At 55.9% G+C, this 27,795-nt stretch overlaps 4 protein-coding genes across 4 annotated transcripts; 1 reads left to right on the forward strand and 3 right to left on the reverse strand.

Annotated features, from left to right (window-relative positions):
• Positions 1–262: 262 nt before the first annotated feature.
• On the reverse strand, positions 263–1,824 carry HOXD11 (homeobox D11). Its single transcript, XM_030018246.1, has 2 exons — positions 1,140–1,824; positions 263–552 (listed from the first exon to the last, which is right to left on the reverse strand). The coding sequence occupies exons 1-2, from the start codon at positions 1,744–1,746 to the stop codon at positions 317–319; spliced, it is 843 nt and encodes a 280-aa protein (XP_029874106.1). The 5' UTR covers positions 1,747–1,824; the 3' UTR covers positions 263–316.
• Positions 1,825–7,751: 5,927 nt separating this feature from the next.
• On the reverse strand, positions 7,752–9,405 carry HOXD12 (homeobox D12). The gene is made up of 2 exons (XM_030018641.1): positions 8,769–9,405; positions 7,752–8,500 (listed from the first exon to the last, which is right to left on the reverse strand). The coding sequence occupies exons 1-2, from the start codon at positions 9,328–9,330 to the stop codon at positions 8,262–8,264; spliced, it is 801 nt and encodes a 266-aa protein (XP_029874501.1). The 5' UTR covers positions 9,331–9,405; the 3' UTR covers positions 7,752–8,261.
• A 5,805-nt stretch (positions 9,406–15,210) lies between these two features.
• On the reverse strand, positions 15,211–16,963 carry HOXD13 (homeobox D13). Its single transcript, XM_030018627.1, has 2 exons — positions 16,255–16,963; positions 15,211–15,461 (listed from the first exon to the last, which is right to left on the reverse strand). Exons 1-2 carry the CDS (start codon positions 16,961–16,963, stop codon positions 15,211–15,213), a joined length of 960 nt encoding a protein of 319 aa, XP_029874487.1.
• A 7,311-nt stretch (positions 16,964–24,274) lies between these two features.
• Positions 24,275–27,398, forward strand: EVX2 (even-skipped homeobox 2). Its single transcript, XM_030018891.1, is given in 4 exon segments — positions 24,275–24,698; positions 25,840–26,099; positions 26,738–27,138; positions 27,140–27,398. Coding segments are annotated over 4 exon segments (1,344 nt in total).
• Positions 27,399–27,795: the final 397 nt, after the last annotated feature.

Genomic DNA, 27,795 nt, shown 5'->3' on the forward strand with positions numbered 1-27,795 from the left:
AAAAAAGCACCTTTGGCGAGAAACACTTGAGAGTGGACAGTTGGATTTACCCTAGTTTCCCCTTATCAGGAATCTGCTCCGCCAAGCCCCGAAATCTCCAGTGGCCATTCAGTGTGTGGAGTTGCACATGAAAATGAAACTTTGAGTTCCGCAGGGTGGATGTGTCATGTAAACCAATTTACTTTTGCATTCAGATGGCAGGTCAGAGAGACCGAGATATTCTTTGTTTTTCTTCTTTCTTCCTTTTCTCTGGCTCTCTCTCTCTTTTTAAAATTTTTTTTCCTTTCTTTTCTTTCCTTTTTTTTTTTTTTTTTTTTCAAAACAAGGGATTCCCAGTGAAATATTGGAGTCGATCTCTGTTCAGTTTCTTTTCTTTCATCCTTCGATTCTGGAACCAGATTTTAACTTGCCGGTCAGTGAGGTTGAGCATTCTGGACAACTGCAGTCTTTTCTCTTTGTTTATGTACACGTTGAAGAAAAACTCCCGTTCCAGTTCTCTTATCTGGTATTTGGTATAGGGACACCTCTTTTTCCTTGATCGCTGGGGAATTGCTGAAATTCAAGAGAGAAGAAACTGATTTATGCTGCTGCTACGAACATGCTCAGCCAGGACGAGATCAGAGACTTTGACAATATCCCATTGCCTGGAAAGCAGCCCTCTAGCAGTTCAAAAAAAATATTCCCGGGTCTTTTACTCTCCGGGTGACTTAGCAAAAAAGCGAATATTTCCCAACTTCTCCTTAAAAGAGAGCACTTCGAGCAACACAGAGAGATATTTAAATGGGCTGGAAAAATTCCAAGTTTCTCCAACTCCTCTCACCCACCCACCACCCCCCCCCCCCCGCCCCAAACAAACGAAGATCTTAAGCTCTAAACCGAAGGTAGCTCTGAGCACTACCTGTGAAATCTCCCCGTTTCCCCCCCGCCAAATCAACAATTTAATAACAATTAATATCCTCTTCCAAGAATACCTTAAGCCCACCTAAATTGGTTTCCTATCGTAAACACGCTTTACAACGGTAAAGGAAATCTTATAGGATATATAAAATCCTTTGGATGCTTATAAAATTGCACATAAAATGCGGCTTGACAAAGTGTTGGCCTTGTACTCTTGCCCCCAATTTACTACTGATACCTACCTGAACTGTTGCTCTTCTCTGCAACAGCCTCACCAGAAGGGGAATCGGCGCTGTTTGCTGGTGTCACTTTCTTCTCTTGGCTGGAAGGTGTTTTACTGCAAGTGCTGCTCGGGGCTTTCAAGTCGCCCTTGTCCGCATCCCCCTCGCCCTCGGAGTGCTGCTGGTACGGGGGTCCGGGGGCTGTCTCGTAAAACTGGTCGAAGCCTTGCGGCAGGATGCCGTTCCTCCCCACCGAGCTGTAGAAGTTGGAGGCGGCGGGAGACGGTCCGTGGTGGCCGCAGACAGGGTCCGTTTTGAATAACATTTCCGTCCTCCTGTTCGCAGGCTGCAGAAAGTCTCTGTGCATCACCTCTTCAGCTGAGTAATAAGGAGCATAACTGCCCCTATACTGCCATTTGCTGCGCTCTAATCCGTATTCCCTGAATGCTACTTCGCGCACAGGTTGGACGTGAGGTAAATTAGAAGAATAAGGAAAAGTCATTTGACAGGACGAAGATTGCGACAAAAAAGAGGGTTTCGTCGAGAAATCTGAGGGTGAGACGTAATAAGCGCACCCTGGCAGATACATATTGGATGTGCCGTGACTGCAATCGTCAAACTCAGTCATGTCTTCCTTTTTGCGATTGCAAGCAACCAGGAGGCTTCAATGCATTGAACAAGATCCATCTATTGCACAAGAGGGTTTGGACAGGATCAACTAAGAAAAAATCCCCACCGTGTGCTGACGTGCAATTCATCTTGATTGATTCTAGTGGTAATTATGTCACGTGACGCGATGTAGAAATGTCCTTATATCTATATCAGCCCCTCGGAAAGGCTCCTAAGATCTCTCCAAAGAGCCCTCCCAGCACGGAGAGACGAGCGCAGCGTTTGTACAAATATAGCCGGTTTTTCCCCTCATCCTTTCACCAGGCGATCACATACACGTAGGTGGTGCGGCAAATCACCTGGGGCCGCGCCGCCCGGGCGGGTGGGCGCCTGCCCACCGCCGGAGCCCGGCGCGGAGCCCCGCGGAGCGCAGCCCCCCGCCCGCATCGCCGCCCAGCCCGCCCGGCCTCCGCGGGCAGTGGGGGGGGGGCCGGGGGGGGGCGGGGAGGGATGGAGCCGCCGTCGGGGGAAGGTAGCCCTGGGAGCGCGGGGTGCGGGCTCCCGGCCGGGCACCCTCGGCTCGGAAACGTGATCGCTCCTCCTTGGAGGGAGCGATGCTCGCTGGCCGCCGCTCAGGCGGATGATGAGCGGGTGACGGTTCGCTCGGGAAAGCCAAGTCCCATTCACACGCTCGAGCGTACGAGTGGATCTGCCCGCCCGGCTCCAGCCATCCACAGTTGGCATCGAAACCGGTCACGAAATGCAAAGCCCGAGTCCCGATCACCTCATTTTCCCTCGCCTACGAGCCCAAACACTGCGCGCTTGTGTCAGGGCGCCAGAGACAAACTGAAATGAGAAACACGCAAACAGAACATCTCTCAGGAGCCGGTTTTATGAAAGGGAGACACTTTCGGGCTCTTTGGAAAGCGAAGGGCTAGGGCAGGAAGACAAGTCCACCAAGCACGGTTTCCTTGGGAAGCAGAGCAGCACACAAAGTGACCTCTGTTCCCGTGCCTCCGACTCCCACCAAAATGTTCATTTTCATTGGAAGGGAAAAGCAGGGTTGGGAGCGGGCGACGCGCACAACACCCGCCAGCCCCGCGGCCGCCCTGCCCTCGAGGGCGCATTTTTGCCAATTTTCTGTTTCTCCTTGAAATACGATTTTACATAGACGAGCACAAACCGGGGCACAGAGGCTGAAAAGAGAAGAGAATAAATAATACGCGCCAGCAATAGCCCTATGCTCGAGCAATTCCTCATTCCAGAAACGTTTGCCAGCTCTCTATGGGAATGCCTTTTTCCGCCACTGTACAGCATAGCCAGAGTAGCCCCGCCACATGCCGCTCTCCAGATAAACCCGAAACCTGGGCGAGCTCTCCAAGCCGAGCAGGGTCGCCCCCTCCTGCCACCCGGGCAATCCCCGGGCGCTCCGGCCAGGCGGCAGGCCCCGGATCACCTCCAAAAAGACAGCCTCCAAGTCCCACAGCGAGCAGAGAGCCCCGGCAGGTAGGGAACCGGCCCCAAAGCGCTGCCGGCAAGTGGGGGCAAGGCCCGGGGCCCCCCCTCCCCGGCTCTGCGAGGCGGCGGTGCCCGCGGAGGGCTCGGCCATGCGCAGGCTGCGCGCCCCGCGACCCCGCCGCCACAGGCGCCTCCTGCGCGTCCCCGGCTCCGCGCTGCTGCGGAGAGGCTCCGGGGGCGGGAGCCCCGCAGCCCGGGCTGCGCCCCGCACCCTGCCCCCCGCCCCGCCGCCGCCGCCGCCACCGGCACGGCCCCTCCTGCCTCCGCCGGCCCCCCAGAGCAGGCGAGGGCTGCCCGAGGGGCTTCCACACCGCAGCCCAGCTTGCCCTTTAGGAAAAGCAAAAGACCAAAGCCGGGCAGATAAGATGAAACTCGTTCCTTTTTTTCCCTCCCCTTTCTTTCCTTTTTTTCTTTTCTTTGTACAGTATGGTATTTTTCGCCTTGGTGCCTCGCTCGCAAACCACCTCAAACGCCACAGGCTGCTCCCAGCAGATCGACTCTCGCAAGGTACCACTAGAAATCAAGGCACAAAACCACCGTTCCCTCCCTTTATCGCCAACTTTCGAGCCCTCTCCGTTCTGCTGCAACACATGAACAACCTCCTAAATATGATGCCTGCGCAGTTAAAATGGCTCCTGTGTCACTTACCACCCTGAGCTTGCAGCAGAGCAGGGCAGGGATCCGTTTGGATTGTGCCCCCAGGTTTCCCATCGCCTATCTCATCGGGAGAGATGGCTCTGGGAACCTACGGAGCTTCATTTTCTTTACCGTTCAAACAACTAATTAAGCCTTAACCAGACTCCCTCACCTTCCTTTCGATGCAGCAAGCCTAGCATCAATTAAATTTTGGCGCAGGAGCCAACCGGTTTCAACTAATTCAAGTTCAAAGACATGGCGACGATTTGTTAATACGAAAACAGCCCTTTTAGGAAACAGTCCCTTAAAAAGCGATCTAATTTGGGGAACGTGAGACCAATATCGCAGCAGAGACCCCGCTGGAATAAGGCAGAGCTGGGGGTCCTCTCCTGCCAGAGCATTTTCACCCTGGGGTCGGTTCCCAGCCCAGCTCTCAGCATTACATATCCAACACATCCCCCCCCCCCCCCTTAATTTTTTTTTTTTTTTTATGCCTTAAGCAGATTAAATAGCATCGAAACATACATGCACATCATGTAGACAGTCAGGCGAATACTTTACCGTCAGGCGTCTTGAAACCTCTGCAACCGTTGCCTGGAATTACCAAGTATTCAAGTCCAAGTGCCATTTCCAAAAGCCCTCCGCGGAAATTAAGGCGACTGGCGCAACATTCGCGTTTAAAACCGCACCCGGTCCGGCTGGAGAAGATGCGGTATTTTTGTGCCACCCAAGATAAGACACTAACTTGACCTTAACTTTGTTATGGCGCCCCTAGTATCTGGAGAACGTGAACAGACACTGTCTGGCAGCTCTCGTAAAAACCGACTGGAGAAGAGATTCTGAGTCATTTCATTTATTGCCACTACAGTTCTGCAAGAAAGCTTTTCCTCCCTGCCAAACTTTAATTATTTATGCTCTTTTAGGAAGCACAAAGGCATCCAGAGCCATTCCCGACAAGCCGAGTTGCGTTTGCAGCCTTATCAAACGAGGAGGAATGGAGAGCCCCCCTCGGAAGGGCTTTATCACGTTTAGGCTGCGGTCGGAATGCAAAGATGTTTATGTTGGAGTAAATAAAGGGATGGACGGTCGCCTGCGTGCCGCGGGGGGACGCGGGCGTGGGCGCAGCAAGCGGGTGCCCGCTGCTCCCCCCCCCGCCCCGTATGCACCCACAAAGCCGGGGCGGGGGGACTGGAAACACACAGCTGGAAGGACACCCGAAATGATCCAGCTGGGGGGGCGTGGGGCACATCCACCTCACGCGGGCGCATCTCCTGCACGCCCACCCGGCGCGCCGCACACGCGTGTGCACACATGTGCCCACGGGGCGGCTGGGGCGGGTGTGCGCAGGCAGGCAGAGCCGCACGGGCAGGGCGCGCCCCGTGTCCGCAGTTCTGCCACACGCGCGTGTACCTCCCCACGCTCCCGGAACGGCTGTCCTCGCCCGCTGCTTCAAGGGAACGGCTGAAACCCGGGAGTATGGGCACGCGTGAAATCGCGCACCATTTTCTACCGCTTGTGTGCCTATGCACGGTGTGAGCCCGCAAATACGTACGTCCGTGTGGGCGCACACACGGTTACGCACAACGGGCGCTGCTGAAATCGGTCCATCTACATGTATCTGCGTATGTATGTATACAGGCACATACAGAGATACAAATACACGCTACTTTCGCATCTCACAGCGCGATTTAAGTCCTACCTCCTCTGTTTTTTCACCTTCTGTGGGCCATTTAGACTAGAGGCTTTACAACGAGCCGTCGTCGTGGATCAGATACGTTTAATAAATAATACATTGCCTTTCACATCCTTTCATCCGAGGTTCCTCTTCGGATTTCACATCACCCGTGTAATAAAGGGACTGGTTGTACTGGGGCGGGTTAGGACGGGAAGGACGGCATGAAGGGTCCATTTCTCATGGACTGTAGCCGGCTGAATAGTATTCCAGGAGAGAATAAGAAAAGGGGCTTTATCTGGTTTTTGCTTTTCTCCTGGCTCGCATCATTGGGGTTGCTTCTAGTTTTTTTAATTAGGGAAATGCTACTGAATGAAGAGACTTTTATTGTCCGCAATGCGCCAGCTCCCAGCACAGGGGCTGAATGCCTCGAAGGTTTGGAGGGACGCAGGGCTGGTGCCTCTGGCTGTAGGTGGCTAGGTGTGTAGCCCCCTCCCTCGGGGAGCTCTCCCCCGGCGCTGTCTCGCCCCCGCTTCTCCCCTGGCAGTCACCCCGCCATCACCGAGGTGGGGTTTTGTCTGCATTGGGCAATGCGGTAAGGGTGGCCATTCTGGACGGCAAGAAATGCGCCTCCAACTTGGGCTGGTTTTCCTTCTCCCTCCCGAAACACCACCCGAGCGTTACCTTTGGGGCTCTCTGGGAAGCTTTCGGGAAGATGGCTGCACTTCTGCCCGCCTAGAAATCCGGCATGTACCTCCCAAATCATCTGGACCACTGTGCCCTTGAGAGCAGTAGTCGCAAGCAAATGAGCGGGTAGGAGCAAAGTTCAAATATGCCTCTTTATGAAATAATGAGTTTATTGCCTTCAGGAAGGCAACAGCCCCGTGTAAATAGGTAGCTGCTTTGTGCCGTTCCTTGTGGTTGTTTAGCCTTGTTGCATACGCCCCGAACAACCATATCTGAGCCTACTTTATATACCAGAAAATAACGCGGGCTCCGCCAGCGTAATTATTATTACTGTTGGGAGAGGCAACCCAAGGTTTCGCGTGTGGAAACGCCTCTTCATTAGAAACAGATTTAGGTGGAAATTGCAGCCAAAAGGCGTTTTAATCCGGACCTACAATTCCGTGAGGTTTCTTTTTTTATTATTATTTTTAGGGTTGGTTTTTTTTTTTCCATTTATTTTCTGAAGTATCAGACCAAGGCAATATCTAGCATTTCCCCTGGCTCTGCAGCTCTGGCCAGCTCGAGTGCTCCGGTGCTGCAGAGGCTGGAGGCTCCCGGCAGAGACAGCCTGTCAGCAAGATGCGGGGAAAATCGATTTCGTTCTCGTCCTAAAACAATAATCAAACGGCTTGGGCAATGCTCCCAGCCATTCTGGTTGGGTTATCCTCTGAGGTTTATATCTGGGCAAAAACCCGAAAGCGTTCCCCCCTTTCCCTCACAAAAACCTCTGCGGAAACGGCCATGGGGACGGTCTCACAAAATAAGCAAACCCGCCAAAAGCTCGGGGCTCTCCTCTCTCCTGCGCCTGCAGCACCTCGGGCTGAGAGGGGGGGCCCCGGCTCCCCCCTGCCCCTGCCCCTGCCCCGGCCCCTGCCCCGGCCCCGGCCCCGGCCCCGGCCCCGGCCCCAGCCCGCCGCGGCCTCGGCTCCTCCCGCTCTCCTCCGCCCGTTTGTTTGGGGCAGCGCTTGGACAAGGCCAAAGTCAGCGGCGGCGCTGGAAGGGCAGGGCCCTGCCCGGCCACCTGGGGCGGCACCGGCGGCGGCGGCGCCGCCGGGACCACCCGCGCCCGGCTCGGCGGCCCCCGCCGCCGCCGCGGGACCCCGCGTTCCCCCGGGACCCGGCCGGCGGGGGAAGCGGGCGGAGGGCCGCTCCTTCCCGACAGGGCAACCCCCTCCTCTGTGCCCGGCGAGGAGCCCAGCCCGCGCCCCGGGGGCGGCGGCACCCCACCACCCCCCACCCCGCCCGCCCCCGGCGGGCACGCGGGGCTCCCCTCCGCCCGTGTCCCCCCGCCGTCGGGGCGGGCGGCCGCAAGCGGAGCGGCGGGAGCGGCCGCCGCCGCGGAACCGGCGCGCAGGTTACGCCCGGGCCTCGCGCGGGTGTCACGTGCCCTCTCCGCCGGGCTGCGGCCGGATCTGCGGCTCCGAGCGGGGGGGGGGGGGGGGGGGGGGAAAAGAAGAAGAAGAAGAAGAAAGAAAAAGGTTTATTTGTTAACCACTTTCCCCCATGGCTTCTCGAGCAGGTTACTTCAAACCGCAAAACAAGCCGGCGCCGCAGGCTCGCCCCGGCGTGCAGGGCAGCAGATGAAGGGAGCAGCCGGGACTCACAGAGCCGACGTCTTTACTAGGCGTTATTCCTTTATTTTGCTGCAAAATGGTGTTTACATACAGATAAAAGAAATCGATTTTAGTTTAGCACCGCTCGTTCTCCGGGGAAAGAGAGGGTAAGAAGCAGGAGAAAATCTATATAATTGGAGAAAGAAAGGTAAAAAGCTGATAATACAGGTTTCTGTGCCGGTCCGGCTTGTCCTCTTCATTTTGGCTAAGGACTCAGGGTTTGCCAATTTACGCAGGGATCCTACGCGTTTCGAGAACTTGGTCTAAACGGTAAAAACTCACACTCCCCGCGTTGCACTCGCGAATACGCTCTACTCTAGGGGTGAACACTCCGGGCACGAGTTCATGCAGGAACGGGCGGACTCTGCTCTAGTACATAGAAAGCGCCTGCTCTCGCATTACTACTCTTTTCTTTTTCATCCGCCGGTTCTGAAACCAAATTTTAACTTGCTGATCGCTTAAATTCAGTCTGTTTGATAGTTCTTTCCTCTTCTGTCGGTTAATAAACTCATTGAGGAGAAACTCGTTTTCCAATTCAGCAATTTGTTGTTTTGTGTAAGGTTTCCGTTTCTTTCTTGATCTCCCCTGGGTGGGGCACCAAGGCAAACCTACAACAAACACGTCGATAATTTAGTGGATCAGGTCTGGGCATTAAAGAGAATATGCAAAAAAACCCGCAAGATAACAGGGCTAAACTAGGTCGGCAAATGGGGCAAAGCACAGCTTGACAGCGCAATTTCTATCTACCTCCGAGTCGGATTAAGCGATTATCGCTCCGAGTGGGTTACAGGGGGGTTACAAAGCAATTACAGGCATCTCTTAGAAAGCAAGTATCACTAGGTCGCCTCTAACTAAAGCGAGATATTTAAGGCATACCATCCTGCACTGAAGGTCTGAGGCATGACTGGACTGCTGCGGGCTGAACTGTCAGGTTCAAGTTGACGGAATTCTTGATGTCCTCCTTTAAGCTGGAAGTGCAGGAATTCACTTCAAAAAGAGCAGCCGAGCCATGCAAACTTCTCTGTAGGCTCGAGTGGTCATACTTTACGGGCTTTAAGTTGGCTGCGTGAGTAACAGTTGGGTCATTTGCAAAAGATTGCCTCTGCCTGCATCTCTCCTCTTGTTTGGAGCTCGCATCGTGGGCGTAATATTTATTGTTGTCTTCCAGGCACTCTTTGTTGCCGTTGGAGCTGATGTTGATTGGAACGGAGCCGGGGAGGTAAGGCTGCGCCGCGCCGCTGAACGCGTGGCTCTGCGGCTGGGCTGCGCACGAACTTGAGCAAGTCCACGGGATCGAGCTCCGGGGGTAGGAAATGGTGGGCAGAGCCGCCAATTGACTGCCATTAGCCCGCAAATTAGGAAAATAAAAGGAATCTGGAGATTGCAAATTCAAGAGAGAACCAACGTAGCCAGATCTGTAGAGACTGCGATCACACATTTCCAACAAAGGACTTCAGCTGTTCTTACAGCAGTATTTAGTTACAACAGGGAATAAGCGGAAAGCCTGAAACGATTGGACGAAACTTTGCAGACAGGTTCTTCAAAGCCGGTAATTTCAGCACCGCCTCCAGCCACCGAGCCACTGAGTCCCCCCTTTTTTTTCCCCTTCTCCTTTTTTCCCCCCTTTTTAAAAGTCTTATGATAACACTTGAAATATGAAAATACCGAGCTCGCAAGGGGGAGGGGAAAACATGGTCTCCGCTTCTATAAAAGTGGCTGGGGCTGGCTGGCAAAGCTGCGGCGCCAGCGGAAAGATGAGGGGAAGCCAAACATTGGCAGCGATGCCGAGGGAACAGGGCAGCCCCCGGCCCGGCCGTGCCCCCCCCCCCCCTCGGTCGGCAGCACCCCCCCGGGCCGGCCGCCCTGCGCCCGGCAGCTGCCGGGGCCAAAACTACACCCGCGATAAGAGCGTGCACCGCGGGCTGAGAATAACCTACGCTGGCTCCTTCCCACTAAAGGGAAGGAGATGTGACCGCTCAGGGCACACGTCCCGACTTCTGCCCCCGTGCAGACGAATACACCTTGTGCGTGCGTGTGCGCGGAACACGTATGTTGTCCGTTTTATATACGCGTTTGTTTTAATTGCGAGAAACATGATATGCATCTGCATATGCTTGCAATTAAAATCTTAATTGATCGGATATCACCAGGATCGTCGTTCTCGTACGCTAATGACTAGTGTCCTCTTAGGTCCGCACGTCTGCCCTTTTACCTTCCATCTTCACTCCGAAGCGAAGACGGGTTTTTAAATAACGCTTCTAAAACTCGGGGTTTATTTTGTCTTTAGAATACAATCAAACAAACAACAACAATAACAACAACGGGTATAACAACAGCAACAACACGGAATTACTTGAGCAACCCGCCGAGATAAATAAATAAATAAGTAGAATCGAAAGCCTGCAAGAAAGAAAATGCCCGGGTCTGCTCTGCAGCAGAGAGGATGGGAGTGCAGCGGTGGGCAGAGGAGAGTCAGCCTCAGCTGGGTACCCCGCTGCTATGTCCCAAGCTGCGTATGAGGAATTTTTCTGCCCTGACAAGAAAATTATCCCTTACAGTGTTATTTGGGGGGGGTTATACATATTTTTACATTTTTGGGGAGATCAAACAGGAGCCCAGTTCTTCCGTTCTCTCTCCCGTTTTCTCGATAGCACCGGAGTAAGTACGAACAAAATCCTGCCCGAGAGCATCCTCACCGGAGGTTGCTCGTGTCCCGTCCCAAATCGTGCGGGTCGGGAGACACTGTACTTCCCCCGGCAGCAAGCCGAGGCCCGCCCGGCTGCTGCACCCAAAGACACCCGCAATGGGCCCGGCGGCCGGGGGTCTCGGCGAAGGAGCCCCCCGCCAAAGCCCAGCCGAGCTCGGCGGCGGCCGCTGGCACCGCGCTCCCGCCGCGCTGCCGGGACAGCCGCCCCGCCGGAGACTTTGGAGGCCCGTCCGTCAGCCGGACCGGGCGTTTCTGTCCTCGGCCTCTTTTCGGAGAGGATCTCCCGTGGTCTGAGCGAGCCCAGCTTCAAGCAGAGCCTTAATGCCCGGCCTTCGCCACTTTCATTACCTCGGTTAAAAACTTGAGCCTATTTAACAGGTAGGGTTAATTTTTCCGTGTTATTGTCCTGTTGATCATAGTTTTAATCTTGGTTTTATTTCTACGCCGAGATCAGAGACGCTGGCCCTCTTGACATTCTCCTAATCAAATTCATCTTTCTGTTTAATGGGAAATTGGGGTAAATTCTGCAGTAATTTCATTGCCCTGGAAGAAATCTTTAAATGATTGCTCTCTCCTAGACCACACAGGACCACACAAGCACCGCTGGAGGATATTACTGACCACTGCCTTTAATTTTTATTGTTTGAGTTATGTCTACCAATTGAATCTCCCTCTTATTAGCTTACTCGCTTTCTGCTTTTTTTCTCCCCAAGAAGATGGGTAATAGTTTATTTTCATAACGGCCTTTTGCGAAAAAGCTGACCGTGATTTTCGGTTCTCGGAAGACAGAAGGAACGTTTTGTGTTCAAAGACTATATTTTCGCCCGCAATAAACACAAGGAATGGATGTGAATTCCCAGTTACCGGAAAGAGAGGTGACACTTCAAACTAACTTTTATGAGGTTAGAGAAAACAGAGCTTTCAATTAATGCTCAACTCTTCTGTAATTGCTAATTAATACCGCGAAAAAATATGAAAAGCCAAATCTGGAGTAGCTGGAGACACTCACAGCTGCGGAAAGCGATGTTTATGTTTAAATCTGTAGGGAAAAGCACTGACAGAAACATCTTGTTCCAGGGGCGGCTGGCCGCTGCCGCGGTGCGGAGAGCCTCGGACGGACTTGTGCTGGTTTTTCCAGCCACAGCCGGCTTCTGGTTTGGGGGGCGGCGTTTTAATGCCGCGGGTGTCCCCCTGCCTCTGTCTGTACAGGAAATATCACCGCTGAGGAACAGAGCGACCCGGAGGGCTGCTTTCACACGCTCCTTTCCGCTCTTTTTTTTTTTTTTTTTTTTGCTTTTAAATAGGCAACCGGATCGGCCTGAACATCAGAGCTGACCACACGCTATAATTTCACTGGCATATTCTTCCAGTTTACAGGCGAAGGTTGCTCTGCGTGTGACCGAGTAGTCTCCCTCGCCCATTTATCACTCGGAAACGCGGCTCCTGAAGCGAGCTGAAGGCTTCCCCTGCCTATGCCGGGGGTTGTCCAGGAGATGGCAGGATTGCCTCAGACATGGCTGGAAATCGCGCTGCCTGACAGGAGCCGAGCTCCATGGTAGCTGCGGGGCAGGCGGGCCGGCCGGCCTGCAATGCATCATTGTGCCACTGCGCATTTGCAACTCACTTTGTCGAGGTACATATTAATTATCGGTAATAATGCGCGCTACATTTCAGGCGAATCATTGTGCCCTTCTCTCTAAGCACGGCCGGCCGTGTTCGGCTGCAGCTGGGGCTGCGCGGCGGCGGCCCGGCTCCGCGCCCGCGGGCGGGGAGCGCGGAGGAGCGCCGGGGCCCGGCCGGGGCCATGTGCGTCCCGGGGAGAGCCCGGGCCCCGGGCACGGGGATTTTGAATAGCGCTCGTCAATGCCCCAGCTCCGGGAGTAGAAAACTTAAAATCGGCACCGCTGGGTGGACGGGCTGACGCCCCCCGGCCCGTTGTCCCGGGCTCGCCTTCCTCCTGCCTGTAGCTGCCGCTTTCTTACTGCTTGTGCACGTTGTTACTCCGAGATTAAAAGGCGACTCCTCTCCATCTGGTACCGATTTGCCAGCCGGTTCGGGTTTCCTCCTGCCCCGGGAAGGGAGCTTTGGCCGTGGCAAAGCTGCGTCTTCTGAGAGCCCGGAGACCGGCAAAGCCAAAGGTTAAGCCTGGAAGGAGGAAGGGAACAGCCCGCGACGGCTCCGCGGCCGGGAAACACAACGGCTCTGGCAGTGCCCGGCCTTCCGTCTGCGGGGAGGCTCGTTGGGAGGAAAAACTTCTCCAGAATTAGGAGGAGCGGAGTATGTGTGTGGTTGGGGGGCGGGAGGGGGGAGGCAAGGGTGGGGAAAGAAGAATTTAAAACATTCAGAGAAAACAAGGCTGCGTCGGCAGAGAGGGCTCTTCCAGGTACTTAAATGATGTGCCCCACAAGTCTCCAGAATCAAACAGAAATGCGCTTCGCCATAAAACCTGAAACGCTCCGAAACGCACCTTTTTTCGTCTGTTCGGGGAAAATAAACGCCTCAAAAGCCCTGAACGTGCAAGCGGAAGAGAAAGGGGAAGGAAGAAGGCGGAGGAGGCGGAAGATAACCCCCCGCTGGAGCCAGCCGGTTGCGGAGCGAACGGAGGCCGGGCCGGCCGCCCCTGCCGCCGCGGAGCCCCGCCGGGGCACCGGCAAGTGCCGGGTCGGCCTGGGAGGGGACAACAAAGGGGCGCTGGGCCGCCCTCGGCCGCCGGGCACCGGGCAGGCGGAGCCGGGCTCGGGGGGAGAGGGGAGAGACGGACTCTCCCTGCCTCCCACCCCCGGTGTTTCAAGCTGGCAGCATTTCATTCTCCCAAAACCCCCTTCCCCAGCGGCGAGGCGCTCTCGGATACGCCTCTGCCTCCTTTAACGCGCCTCGCCTCGTATCTACCTCTCTTTTCCCAAGAACGGCGTCCCAAAAGTGTCCCCGGGAAGATCCCAGGCAAGCCTGGAGCCCGCGAAACGCCCTGCTGCAAAAAGAAGGCGAATTTCTTCCTCTCTTTTTATATATATCGAAAAGAAATCGTTTTATTAAAGACGCTTCAGGAACAGTTCGGCAACATCGTTAACAGCTAGGAAGTTCAGCCCATATTTCCAACACAAAGTAAAAGCAGGCTTTAAGACAAGAAAAGGAAAAGATATGGTTTATGGAGAAATAGTCTTACCGTATGTCTTACCCACATACACTAGTAATCAAAGTGTTTAGAGCAATAGTACATTATAATAAATAATACTAGTTCGGAACACACACATTTTAATAATTAGACGAGGCACATTAACAGAGAGGATATCGCTTCTCTCTCCTAGTAGTTGACTAGCGTGTCTGATCACCCTGTGTATATCGTAACATGCACACTAGGTTTAAAATAATTAAAAAATCGACAAAATCCTAGCCTTTCGGCCTATATAAATTATGGCATCTTTTGAAATTCCTTATTTATTGCTTCTGTCATTAACACCCGTTTATTTTTGGAAATTAAAAGTTAGCGGTGAACTTCACTTCTCCGACCAGGAGTTTTGGGGTTTTTTTGTTTGGTTTTTTTTTTTTTTAAGCGCCGTGGTGGGAGGAAGAAGAGTCTTGTGCTTGTCCGGACAAACAGGCTAGAGCGGGCATTTTACACAAGGTCTGCGCAGGTTTATACACACCTCTGTAGCGGCAGCCTCTCCCCTGGCTGCAGGACGAGCCGACTCATCAGTCCCGCCGAAAGCGCTTCCCCGAGGTGCCCCGACCTGCGCCTCCGCGGAGCGCCCAGCCGCGCAGCCCCCGCGGCCGGCAGCGCCCGCCCGGGCCCGAAGCGCCCCTTCCCGGGAACAGACGGCTCCTTTTTCAACCGGGGAATGTGAAATCCTTCCACTGAAAACGAAATCGCGGAAAAAAACCCCGCAAAACAAAACAAAAAACCAACCAACAACAACAACAAAAACACCCAAACCCAAAACTGCCGACGCGGGGAGCGCGGTGGGAGATGCCCAGGACTGTGCTTTGCGCCCCGCAACAGCTCGGAGAGATTCTCCCTCCCTCGAAAAAGCAATTAAAAATCCGGCTGCAGACGTTACCCCTCCACGCAATTCGTAATTCTCTCCGGGTCCCGGTGGGCTCGGCGGGTTTTGGCAGCAGCCGGATGCTGCCACGGGTCCGGACTCCGGCTTTCTTGCATTTTCCGATTGATTTTTTTTTTTTTTCACTCGGCGTGTTTTGAAGTTTACGATACCAAATCAAAACTGACACTTTTTGGCACTGGCTGTTGTTCAGAGAAAAAAAAAAACTACAGAAAACCCCCCAAAGAGTTAAGCATTTAAGAAAGTTATAACTGTAACCGTTCAACATATTTAAATTCGTTTATACTGGCCTAGAGGGAAGAACAGAAAATATAATTAATATTAATATTATTATTATTTTCAAAAGGAAGAAACAGAACTATAATTCAAGATTTGTCAGCACTCCCTTCCACTGAGAGAAAAACGCTGACTTTCATGGAAAACAATTCCCGAAATTTCGCCGCCGCTGGAAGGAGAAAAAAAAATTAAATATATTTTCAATGAAGTCTTTCCAAAAGTCTTTAGCTGGTCGTAAATTGAGTTTATATATCCATCACTGTCCGCAACTAATAGATCAAGATACATTGTCTTTCAGTTTGGAGACTATTTTCTTATCCTTCACCCTCCTGTTCTGAAACCAAATGGTAACTTGTCTCTCAGACAGGTTTGTGGCTGCGGATATCCTTCGCCTCTTGTCCTTGTTAATGAACTTGTTAATGGCATATTCATTCTCGAGTTCTTTAAGCTGCAGTTTTGTGTACGGCACTCGCTTCTTTCTCCCACGCCGGTAGACACACATATCGGGCTGGTTTAGTGCAACGTCCCCTATTGTAAAAGACATTATGTGAAAAATTAGAATTTTATTACAGGCGTTTAAAGCTTAACCGATACTTGTTGGGCACTGGTTTTCACGGGCAAATAAATAATGCCGGGTTGTTTACAGTTTATTATTATTTACACCGCCACATTATTTGCACGTTAGTAAAGCACCAAAACCTTGATGGACTGTCATCACTTTTCAGGCATGCATCGCTAGCGAGCACGCAGGACGGCGGGGGCATTGGCTGGGGTGCCGAGAGCAGGTCGGTGCTGGCAGCGCACACACAGAAATCGCTTTGGTGTGTGTTTCCCCGGGTTTGTTTGCATGTGGTTTGTGCCTCTGTGCCCTCGCTACTCCCAGCCTCTTAAGTGCTCTGGGGCCGGGTCAATCGCCGGCCGGAGAGGCAGACGAGCGCAAGCCTTCGAGCCGTCCTCCTGCAAACTGCGAACGCGAATACAAACCCGGCCGCCGAGGGAAGCAGCAGGAGAAGGAGCCCGCGGCCGCCCCGGCGCCCGCGGGACGGGGGGTCCGGGGCCCTGGCGCTGGGTGGCGGGGGGGGCCCTGGGGTCTGTCCCGCGGGGTGGAAAGCAGAGGGTGAGGTTTCCTCGGGGGTAGGGGCGGGGGGGGGGAAGGAAAAAGGAAAATCCCCCGCCCCCCCCCCCCTCCGCTCTGTGCGTGTCTGTGCAGCGTGTCCACCTCGGCAGGCCGCCCCTGCAGCCCGGGGGGCGGGGGAGGGGACGGGCAGGCGGAGGAGGCGCGGGGGGGGTTCAGCTCAGACCATTTCTCTCCCTCTCGTACCTGGAAAGGACGATTTCCAAAAGTGTGAGCTCTGTGTCTGATCTTTGGCACAGTAAACCTGACTATTCCAGCCATTAGCCAGAGTCCAAGACTGATAGCCCTCCATTGATATGTATGTTTCGTGTCTCGGTTCCCCAGAGCCAAACGTTGAGACCATGTCTATGTACCCAGGAACGTGCTGGTAGGGGGTTGTATAGCCCTGGTAGAAGGACACTTCCTTCGCCCTGGAGGAGACTTCATTGGCGGGGACACTCGTGCTGGTCAGACTGGAGACGTCCATGTACTTTTCCACGGGAAAGCCGCCAATGGAGGCATGGGGGGGAGACTTCAGGGCGTTTTGCTGGATCCCAACCCCGTGGGACATCCTGCAGCTATAGTATCCATTGCCAAAGTGATACCCATAGCCGAGCGCGGGGGCGGTGGCCGGCGCGGCGGAGCCCGGGCAGTCCTTGGCCGGGGGGTCGGGCCTCGCCGCCGCCCCCGAGCGCTCCCCTCCGCCGGCGTAGGCGAACCCCGAGGCGGCGGCGGCGGCAGCGGCGGCGGCGGCCGCTCGGCCCGTGTGCGCCGCCCCGAAAACGGGCGAGGAGAGAAAATTACGGCACTGCCCGGGGGCTCCGCCGCCGCCGCCGCCGCCGCCGCCGCCGCCGCTGCTGTCGCCGCGCAGTCCGTCCATCTCCCAGCTCGCTGCTTTGCTCATGGCCTTGCACATCGCGGGCGGCGGCGGCGGCGGCTCGGTCCCCGGCCGGGCATGATGCAAATGGTTATTTGCCTCCAACAGGTTGGATCCTGGCGGTACGTTTATAAAAACGAAGTCCAGGTTGGGAGGGGGGACGGGGGTGGGGGCGGCCGGCTCCAGATTAGTTTGCCGCAGGCCGGGGGGCTGCTCATAGGCTGCCGTCGAAACATGTGACCCTCCCGCTGCCCGCACTGCCCCTTTCGCCTCGCAGCCCCCCGGTCCGCACCGACGGCGCGCCCCCCCCCTCCCTCCCTTCCCACCCCCGCCCCGCCGCCGCGCTCCCGCCCCGCCGCGGCCCCGGCGCTGGGGAGGGGTTGGGCGGGGGGGGGGGGGGGGGGGGCGACGGTGATGCCCCTCCGGGCCAGCCTCGCCCCCGTCGCTTTCATCCCCCCCCCCCCTCCTGCCCGCGGCTTCAAAAGGGCCAGCGGAGGACCCTTGGTCCTCCGCTGGCCCTTTTGAAGCCACGGGCAGAGGCTCTTTTTTTGAAGCCGCGGGCAGGGGTCTGACCGGATCCCCGGCGAGACCTTCCCCAGCTCATTGTTGCGCCTGCGGCAGGGAGAAAAACCCGACACGGTCTTTGTGTGCCATCCTCCCCACCTCCCTCCTTCCCGGCGATGTATGGAGTGGAAGGGCTTTGTTATAGGGGAGAAGGGGTCCCCTGGCTCCACGGAGCTCTCGGCCCGTGGGAGACCCCCCCCTTCGGCCCCCAGATATCGCTACCAGCCAGGAAATGGCACCGGGTCTGTACGCAGCGCAAGATGCTAAACCTGGCACTCATTAGACGTGGCTTTTTTCCCCTTGCAGTGTCAGTTCATGTCGTGGTAAGGCAGCCTAGTTAAAACGCGGCGTTTGCTTATGCTGACGGCTGTTCTGGGGGTGACTTCCCAAAACTATGGCAAATCCTTCTGTCGTCTCTCTCGACTCTCCCGCTGAGCCGGGATGGAAACCGCAGGAGCGCGAAGAGCTGGAAATGGAGAAAGCTCCGAAGACGTGTCCCAGCCCCAACCCCAGCCCCAGCCCCTCTGGGCCGGCTCCTGGCGCTCCACGGTTGTGTATTGCAGACACTTAACCCTCTCTCGGGCGCGGAGGGCAACAAGTTGCGGCAGCTCCGCGCGGAAAGGCAGGGCATCTCCGCGCCCGCTGAAAAGCACATAGCTGGGGCCGTGTTTACTGTCCCAGAGGAGGCTCAGGCGCAGGAGAGAAGAGAGGCAGCCGCCGTGGAGGCGAAACTCAGTGCTGGAGGGGCTCGAGGTGGCCTTGCTGAGCAGCCCGGGCAGGCGGTGGCGAGCCCCCCTGGGCTGCTGGGCTACCGCGGGCGCGGAGGGGCCGAGCGGGAGCGCGGCAGGTCGCGCAGCAGCCGCCCCTGAGCAGCCCTGCTTCGTAGCCGGTCTAATAATCGTCGGCAGTTTCTGGAAGCGGGGTGAGAAATGACAAACGGGTGCCAGCAATCACAGCAACAACCGGATGGCAAGCACGAGTTCACGTTCATTAGTTCTAACCACTTAATTGCTATTAATCTTTCATAATCAGCTAAGAAGTGAGCCGGACGTGATTACGTGTTTCACTCGGTTGTAAGTAGAATCAGTATTTACTCTCAGGACATGAAACCCTACATAATTAGCAGAACGCTTTGTCGAGGCACGAATTTCTCATCCTTTTATGTCCCTGCCCGCAGCTTTCTAGTGACAACATTGCTAACACACCGAAGTCCCGAGAAACGAGAGACTTTATTTCTCCAGACACCTTTCCATTTGTATTCCCATCTCCCGTTGTGTTTCCTCTCGCAAGAAATGCGGTGAAATTTTCTCTCTCGCCACGACATTTTAAATAAGGCTGCCGAAAGAAAGGAGCACCTAAAGCACAGGGTTTCGGAGCTTTTTGAGCTGCGTTACATCAAAGCAAACCACGGTGCAGCCGCAGCGACGCCCGCAGAGGACCTCAGCCCTGCCGAGACCTCTGTGCCAGCGAGAGCCCCTCGATGTCCCAGCAAACTGTGTCTTTGGGCGGGTTTATGGCCAACAACTTCCATTCTATAATGAGCCGTTTTGTGGAGGGTGTAGAAAACAGCACTGCCTTGCACGGCAGGATATTATGCACACGAATAATAAAAAAAAATGAGCTCATGAGTCAAGGTCGGATCTCTGAGATCATCCACCCAGTTTACAAGTGGCAGGACGCGTCCCGCACCCCCGGTCCCGGGGGCGGTGCAGGGCGCCGTGCTCCGGTCCCGGCCCCGGCCCCGGCCCGCAGCAGCCCGCCGCCTCCCCTGCCCGGGAAGGACAGTCCCCATCGAGACTTCGGTCCGAGGCAGGCAGGGAGACGTGCCGCGCTTGCCGGGCCTCTGCCTGCGGGACAGTCCTTGTCTTCCCCCGGCAGCGGCTCCGCGGGTGCCCAGCGCCCCGCGGAGCCGCATTGCATTTTCCATTGACACACTGCAGGGGACTCTGCACACGAGCTAGATAGCATTGCTGCAGAAAGTGGCTGTGTTCTCCCCCGAAAAAAAAAAAGTCTTTTTTTCCCTCCCTGAAATTATCTCATTTCCTCAAATACATTTGCCATGATTTAACACAGTTAGGACTTCACTCAAGCTTTTAGCACAGGTTTTTAGTATTTGCTGTCTGTCCTCTGACTGGTGTCTCCCAGGAAAAAAAAACTCATTTTTTTCATCACCTCTCTCGCCGGAATTTGCCGATGGTAACTGTGTCTTTAGGAAGTTGCTTCTCTTGTAGTGTTTGCTGTAAAAAAAAAAAAAAAAAAAAAAAAAAAAAAAAAGTCCACCAGGACAAAGGGAGAACGCAAAGGAAGAGAAAACAATCGATTTATACTTCCCTCAAACCTTCCCCCATGTCCATTGCCTTCCGTTGTTACCTTTTAACTTGCGTGGACTTTTAATAGCTAAACAGAACAGAAGAGCTTTCATTTTCCCCTACCTCTTAAAAAAAAAAAAAAAAGAAAAAAAAAGCCAGTTACGAAAATGAAAATATTTAACAGCAACGCGGGGAAAATTGTTAAACTATTTTTTCCTCCAGATCTGTGCCACAGCTGCTCATCTCCTTATTTACTTCAGCCTTAAAAAATCCCTTTCGAGCCGGAGAAAGTTTTCTCGGGACTCCCTGCGTGGCCTCGGTGCCGCGCTTAGGGGCGGCTGAGCACTGCGGGCATTGAACTTGAGCTCTCGGGTCACGGGCGGGTGCTGGCCGCTCCCTGACTCCCACCACCGCCGCTCTGAAGCAGCGCGGGGACCTCGGGGACCCTGACCTGGGACGAGCTCGCCGACCTGCCGCAGCTGCGACCTAAAATGAAACATCGGCCGAGTAGCTTTGCGACCGGAGTAACGCTTTAACGTTTAAGCTAAAACCCGTTTGTGTGCAAGGGCAGCCCCAGAAGACGTCACGTAATGATTAACCTCGCAAAGCGAGCGCCCGCGGGATCTCAGCCTGGGTAGCGTGGGCAGGGACGGTGCTGCAGGCCCCGCGTGACTCGGGGACACGCGGGGTTCGACTCCTTCACAGCTCTCGGGTGACGTTTCACGGAGATTCAGGACCGAACACGCTGCCAGACGCACCGAGACTGGCCCTATACTTATGTGACGGCCTGAGGCGGAGGGGAGAGTCGGGGCAGAGCGGGAGCGCGGTGCGTGCCGAGACACGCGGGGCAGCCGCTGCGCGGGCGCGGGGCCGCGCTGCCAGGCGGCCTCCGGCGGGCAGCACCGGCGGGCAGCGCCCGCGGCCCCGCCGCGCCGCGCCGCGGAGCGCCGACAGGTGGCGCCGCCGTGCCCACCGCCGGCGGTGCCGCGGGCCCTGTGCGGCCCCCCCCGCCCGCAGCGCAGGGTCCCTGGGGGCAGCCCCCGCTCCCCCGGCGCCCGCCGGGACCGACGCCCCGCGCCCCCCGGGACCAGCGCACCGCCGCCGGCTCCCGCCCCGCGGGCCGCGTCCCGGAGAGCTTGCGCTGCCGCGGGCAGCCCGCCGGCGCTGCGCGCCGCCCCGGGCCCCTGTTGGCAGCCTGTCCCGCGGGGAAGGAGGAAGCAGATATTCCTGTCGGTCTTCCCGAGCGCGCTCTGAGTGGTGAAAAGCTGGCCGAGATGTCGTTTGGCTGATTCAATACGAACTTCAGTTCAATTAAGTTGTGTGACCTCTTTTTCCCGGGTAGGAGTTAATAAACGAGCACTGAAATACTCTTTGATGCCTCGAGTAATGACTTTAAAGGTAAAAATGAAAAGGAGTTTGGCAATGGGCCTAAGCAGCTATCTAAACTTAGAAGAACAACTGAGTAAACAGCGTCTAACAAAACCTCGCATATTTCGGCCGTCTCTATAACTTCCTCCCCCTTTGCCCACTAATGTCACTCTAATGCCGGAGGTTCTTTAGGCTGAGCTGTTGGGTTTGAAGAAATTTAAACATATGCCGAAAGATTTTTAGGCTGTGCTATTGTTTTTGAAAAAAAAAAAAAAAAAAAAGAAAAAAAGAAAGAACCCAACCCAAACTAAAAATCCCCAAACCAATGGATAAACATCAATGCAGTAAAATGCATCTAGTTTGCTGGGAGTATAAATATCAGATGACTAGTTTATTAGTGGCTTGACTGTTTGGGGTGAACTGATTAACTGCATGGCCGGGAACGGGTTTGTTACCTCATATCTACTTAGTGGGAGATTATTAACGTCTTTTATAACACGTTATTTCCCTTGCATCTGAGTGTAGCTACATATTAAGATACGTTGTACGTAACCTAAAGGTATCAGTATTATTTAAAAGGTGCAAAATATAACATAACACTAATAAAGATCATTCACAGCCGCACTTGCGTGTGACCTATTTTTTTCTCACATCGGGGCTTTACATGTAGTCTTTTCCACCCGCTCCGAACAGCATAAAAAACGTTCGCCCCTTTTTAGTGGTGCAGTAACATTTCTGGAGTCTCGGGTTGTGCCGGCTTTGGTTGTGTGCGCACACGAGTGCCTCGGAGATGTGGTATCTCGGCTGCGGTTTCCGAACGAGAGGGGGGGGAAGATGCTCGCCCCGTTACAGCCTTTAAGAAAACAGACGAGGGCGCCAAACGACAGCAATAAACCCTGCCGCAGGCTTCCGCTCCGCCTCCCGCCCCGCCGGGCCCGGCTGCCGGGGCCGCCGGCGGCCCGGCCCTGCCCGGCGGGGCGGGGGAAGCGGGGGCTCCGGCACCCCGGCAGCGGGCAGAGCCGAGCTGGGGTGTAGCAGCGGGGACACCCTCCGTCCCGCCGGGAGGGCAGCGGGGACCCTGGGGGGGGGGTCGTCTGCGGGCTCTACCCGCCGCCCCGCGGCTTGCGCCCCGCTCCGCCTCGTCCCGCTCCGCCGCCGCGCCCGCGGGCAAGGAAAAGTTGATATTTACTTTTGTCTGGGTTCGGGGCTGTAAAACGCAGGACACCACACTGCAGTCTAAATTCACATTTCAAAGGGCTGACATAAAACGCTCATTAATGGAAGGCTGGATTTTGCAAACAACGCCTAGAATGTTTCCTAAATATTTGGTGGAATGTTTAGGGAGACTTTAACACGTTATTAAAAAAAAAAATCTGTCAAGTATCCCATTTTCGAGCTATGAATCATGCGCAAGAGCACGAGAACTTAGGAGATGTGTGTGACTAACATTAGCAGGAACAGCTCTCCTCGCAAAAAATCAAACCCTCGTTTAATCCCAGGAAACATTGGGGTGTTTCTCCGGGCGATGAAACTCAGATTCCCGGGATCTAAATGCTAGATGATGCGGGTGAAAAAAAACCACGGCGAGAATAAAGGCTGGGCAGCTCTCGAAGCGCACTCCAGAGATGCTAACGGCAAAGGATTTATCTTCGTTTAAATGGTTGCCATCAGCGTCATTATTACTAGCAAAGTTATCACTGAAGGGAGACTTTCCGACTGTCGCGTCTGCCGAGCGCGGCAGCCCCTGTCCCCTGCAGCGCGGCGAGGCTGCGCCCCGCGGCACCCGGCCAAGAGCGGAGGGATGAGCTAACTGAGCCACAGGTAACTTCGGAGAGAGGGTGCTCGAGGTGATGTCTCTGCTAGCTCGAAGCCTGTAGGCAATACCCCCCCACACCCCCCGTCACTTATTTCTATGAGTATTTTTTGATTTTTAAATGCGCAGACTTTATTGGCGGTGGGGAGGGAAGAAGCAGAGGGCTGGAGAGAAACCTGCCGGGAGGACGAAATGGCACGGCCGCGGAGTGTTTTAAATCACGAATGCGTTGAGTGTCCTTCGGTTATTTCCCCCCTATCGTACCGTGCCACAGCCAGTATTGTTCCAGAGGGGAGAAAAATCGCAGGCTAGCTTCGTCGATAAGCAGGATTATAGAAAGTAAAAAGGAGATCGTATTTAAGGACGCAATGAAGACAAATATGTCAGAATGCTAATATATTAGATTACAGTAAGTGTTTTAATTTCCAGGCGGCTGCTATAGGCGCACTCGAATAGGTGCGTGCCGGCAGCAGCGGTCTTATAAAGTCTGGGCATAAGGTTCGCGCGTGTGAGGGGGTGCGTGGGGGTGTCAGTGTAGATTCCTAAATAAAAGTATTAATGTGGTCTGGAAATGGGAGGGAAAAGTAGAGAGATTTCAGCGGCAGGAGGTTCTCGGTCCTCTGGTCCTCTTCCAGCATTTCCTCGCCTTGCGATCTAAAATCCGCCTCAGAAATAATAATAAAGAAAAGGATTATCTAACATTTAGCGTGTAGTTCTGTCCGAGGACAAATGAGAAAGAAGCTGCATCATTAGGACCTAAAAGGCAACAAAACAAAAATCAGAGCATAATGATGCACCTAAATGAAGGGGGAAATGTTGCACAGCTCATTTTATTAATCAGACTGTCAATTCCACCCCAGAGGCCAAACCCCAGAGCAATTCAAGCAAGATCTGATCAAGCTAAGGACAAGAGCTTTACTCCTCACTTCTTGTCTTTCTTTCTTTCCACCTGGATATATTTGTCTGCTCTGAAGCCGCCTTCATTATCCACTGACAGGAGCTTGTATTTATTTGCTTATAAACCTGTTACAATAAATGATTATTCGAACAGCGTCATTCGTACCTTAATGACGAGCACCACTTTTTGATGAATGACATTTCGGGCTAGAAAGGATGTATGGGTCATTTTGACCAGTCATTCCCTCGCTTTGGCATCCCACAATTTTTACGCCTCCCTCAAAAAGAGATAATAATATTTAGAGACACTTGCCGGGCTGAATGTGAATTAGCCCCTGCTGCAGCTCATCATTAGTACAGGACCAGCCCTGCAACTTTGACATTTTTTATAAAGCTGAGATGATGGAAAGAATAAGAAAAGAGATGATCCTGATGGAGAGAGGGCTGCACAGCCCTACAGCTGGCAAAAGGCTCTCGAATTTGTCAGACTCAGCTGGAAATGCGGTGCTGGAGGCCCTTGAAAATTCTCCGCACAGTGGTCGCCTCAGCCCGAGACTGACTGCCGCCTCCCTGCACAGCGCTATAGGGGACATCTCCGCCAAAGGCAAATTTGAAATAGACACTTTATTCAATCTTCAGCATCCGAGCAGTGAAAGCACCGTCTCCTCCGAAATCCCGCCGTCGGAAAGCAGGAAGAAAATCACCCTTTATTCCGAAGTTGCTCAAGAGGCAGATATGAACAGTGATGTGGAGGTGGGCTGCTCCGCGCTCCGCTCCCCAGCCAGCCTGACTTCCTCCCAGCTGAAGGAAAACAGTAACAAAGGTAACTCTTCCTTTATCGTCTCCATCTAAGCCCCGCACTTTGCCAACCGGCTTTAAAAACCAAAGCAAACCCACCGCCACCGCCAAAGTTGCTCGCCTCTGCACCGGCGCTCTCTCTTCTGCGAAGACAGAGCTCCAGGCTGTAAAATATTATTGCAATTACTGCGCTATCCCGATAGCCGAGCCGCACTGCCCGGGCAGCCCCTGTGCGGGTGCGTGCGTGTGTGTGTGCATGCCCCGATCCATTGGTATGTAGATATATATCCAGAATATATGTGGGCACAAATATCCACCCACCTATATTCAGGGAATTCTTTCTCCTTATTTTTCCTCGCGCTCTCGGAGCTCTCGGCGCCTCTCCAGCTGCATAGATGTGGATAGACATACACAGATTAAAGCGGAGGGAGAGAGGAGCGCGAGGAAAGTGTCCATAGCTGTCTGTGTGTGTCCTTCCCTGTGTACATGCAACGTGCCGTCTGTGTCCACCTCGGGGTAATTGGGCATTGTTCACTTTTCCTCTGCTTGTAACAGAGGGTTTGAAACGGCCTCGTCTCCTTCCCCGTGCTTTGCGGGGCACAGTGATGGACGGTGGTTGTTATTATTGCTGTAATTGGGGAGGGGGAGCCAGGTGAGCGATGGATTTCCTAGGGGCCACAGTGCATGCCTTTTTTGTCAAATGTGCCAGAGAAAGGAAGGGATCCTCGACGTAACGCTGGAGGAAAAAAAAAAAATTGGCTTTTATGGCTGCTCTTATTCCGCACGTCTCAAACGAAAATGAGAACCGCAGTCGACGGGGAAAAGGCGAGCTCCGAGCCCGGGCTCCCCGCAGCCTTGCGGAGCCGCGCAGAGCCCCGGCCCGCACCCCGGCCCGCTGTCCCCGGGGCTCGGCTGCCCCGCAGCCACCAAACCCGCTCCACGTGCTGAGAATAACGCGGTTATGAAGTGACTCAAAAAAAAAACCCAAACCCCAACCCCAAACCACCCCAAACCCAACAGTATCGATTCTGTTAGCAGCAGCGATTTGTAAAGATGACAGCTGGCCTTAAGAACCGGCGCGCAGGGCCCGGCCCGGCCCGGCCGGGCGGGTTGAGGGGGGGGGCTGCCCCGCCGCCCGCTCTCACCGCCGTGCGCTCGCCCCGCAGGCTACGCGGAGAGCAGCCCGGCGCCCAGCACCCCCGCCGCCGCCGCCGCCGCCCCCGCCGCCGGCATCGGCAGCCTGCACAGCGGCGGCGCGCTGGGCGGCTCGGCGGCGGGGGCCGACCAGGTGCGCCGGTACCGCACCGCCTTCACCCGCGAGCAGATCGCCCGCCTGGAAAAGGAGTTTTACCGGGAGAACTACGTGTCGCGGCCCCGGCGCTGCGAGCTGGCCGCCGCCCTCAACCTCCCCGAGACCACCATTAAGGTACGCCGCCCCCCGCGCCCCGCCGAGCCGCCGCCGCCCCGGCGCAGCCCCGCCGTGCCCGGCTCCCCCGGGCCGGCTGCCGGCTTGGCTCTTCGGTCGAAGGGCTGGCCGGGCCCTCAGCTCTCTGATCGGCCCCTGTGCCCGTTTACTTCTCCCCACCGAAAACTTTTAATCGCCTTTTTAAAAAACTGTCGTTATTGCTATTTATTTTCCTCATCGTTTTTTATCGCGTTAGCGTGTTTCCTAAAGGGAAGAGGGGAGAGAAAATAAAGGCAGCTATGTAAAACGCGCGGGGATGAGCGCATCAATACCGTAAAGTCACAGTCCTGCCCGGGGCGGCGGGGGGTGCGGGGGGGGGGCAGGGTACGACTCGAAGGGAGAACGTTTATTCAGATGGAAGGGGTCCCACCCGGGGCCGGGGGGGCCGGTGCCCACCGCTCCCCTCGGGCAAGGTCACAGGCGGTTGCTCCGGGCGGGAGAGGGGTCGCCTACAAGCCAGGGGCGGCCGAGGCTTAGCCGCGGGCCGCGCCGCCTTGGCGAAGGGTGTCGGTGGGTGTCCGCCGGGGCCGGCGGCGGGAGCGGGCGCGGCGGGGCGCGGAGCGGAGCTGAGGCCGCGCTGTGCTTGTCTCCCCGCGCAGGTGTGGTTCCAGAACCGGCGGATGAAGGACAAGCGGCAGCGCCTGGCCATGTCCTGGCCCCACCCGGCCGACCCCAGCTTCTACACCTACATGATGACCCACGCGGCGGCCACCGGCAGCCTGCCCTACCCCTTCCACTCCCACGTCCCGCTCCACTACTACCCGCACGTCGGGGTCACCGCCGCCGCCGCCGCCGCCGCCGCCTCGGGGGCCGCCGCCGCGCCCTTCGCCACATCCATCCGCCCGCTGGACACCTTCCGCGCCCTCTCGCACCCTTACTCCCGCCCGGAGCTGCTCTGCAGCTTCCGACACCCCGGCCTCTACCAGGCGCCGGCCGCCGCCGCCGCCGGCCTCAACAGCAGCGCGGCCGCCTCGGCGGCGGCGGCGGCGGCGGCGGCTGCGCGCGGCGGCGGCGGGCTCGGGGCCGCCGGGGGGCTCGGCGCCCTGCTCCTGCCTCAGCTGCCACAGCAGCCAGACGGCGGCGGCGGCGGCGGCGGCGGCCTCGGCGCTGGGCTCGCGGGGCGCCGCCGCCGCCGACTTCCCCTGCACGGCGGCGGGGCAGCGCTCCGAGAGCGGCTTCCTGCCCTACTCGGCCGCCGTGCTCAGCAAGGCCGCCGTCGCCTCGCCGGACCAGCGGGAGGAGGCGCCGCTCACCAGATAACTACCCCGGCCCGGGCCCGGGGGCGGGGGGCGTTTTGTAGGGGGGGGGGGGGGGGGGGGGGCCGGGTCGGGGGGCGCCCCCGGGCTCGGCCCAAAAGTTCCGTCTATTTTTTTATCGCTGACCGCCCCGCCGCGGAGGGGCGCGGGGCCCGGCGGGAGGGCGCTCCGCGGCTCTTGCGCCCCCGCGGAGGCGGCCCCGCCGTGCGCGCTGCCCTGCGCTGCCCGGCGCCGGGCTCGGCGGGGCTGCGGGCGGCCGGGCCGGCGGGTGCGGGGAGGGGGAGCCGGCGGGAGGGAATGTGTTTCTGGCTTTCTTTTTTTTAATTATTATTAATTATTATTATTATTATTATTTCGGTTTGAGTTCGACTGAATGGGAAATGTCTCGCCTATTTCTGTAC

Source organism: Aquila chrysaetos, chromosome 6 (assembly GCF_900496995.4).
Source record: "Aquila chrysaetos chrysaetos chromosome 6, bAquChr1.4, whole genome shotgun sequence".
Classification (NCBI taxonomy): Eukaryota; Metazoa; Chordata; class Aves; order Accipitriformes; family Accipitridae; genus Aquila; species Aquila chrysaetos.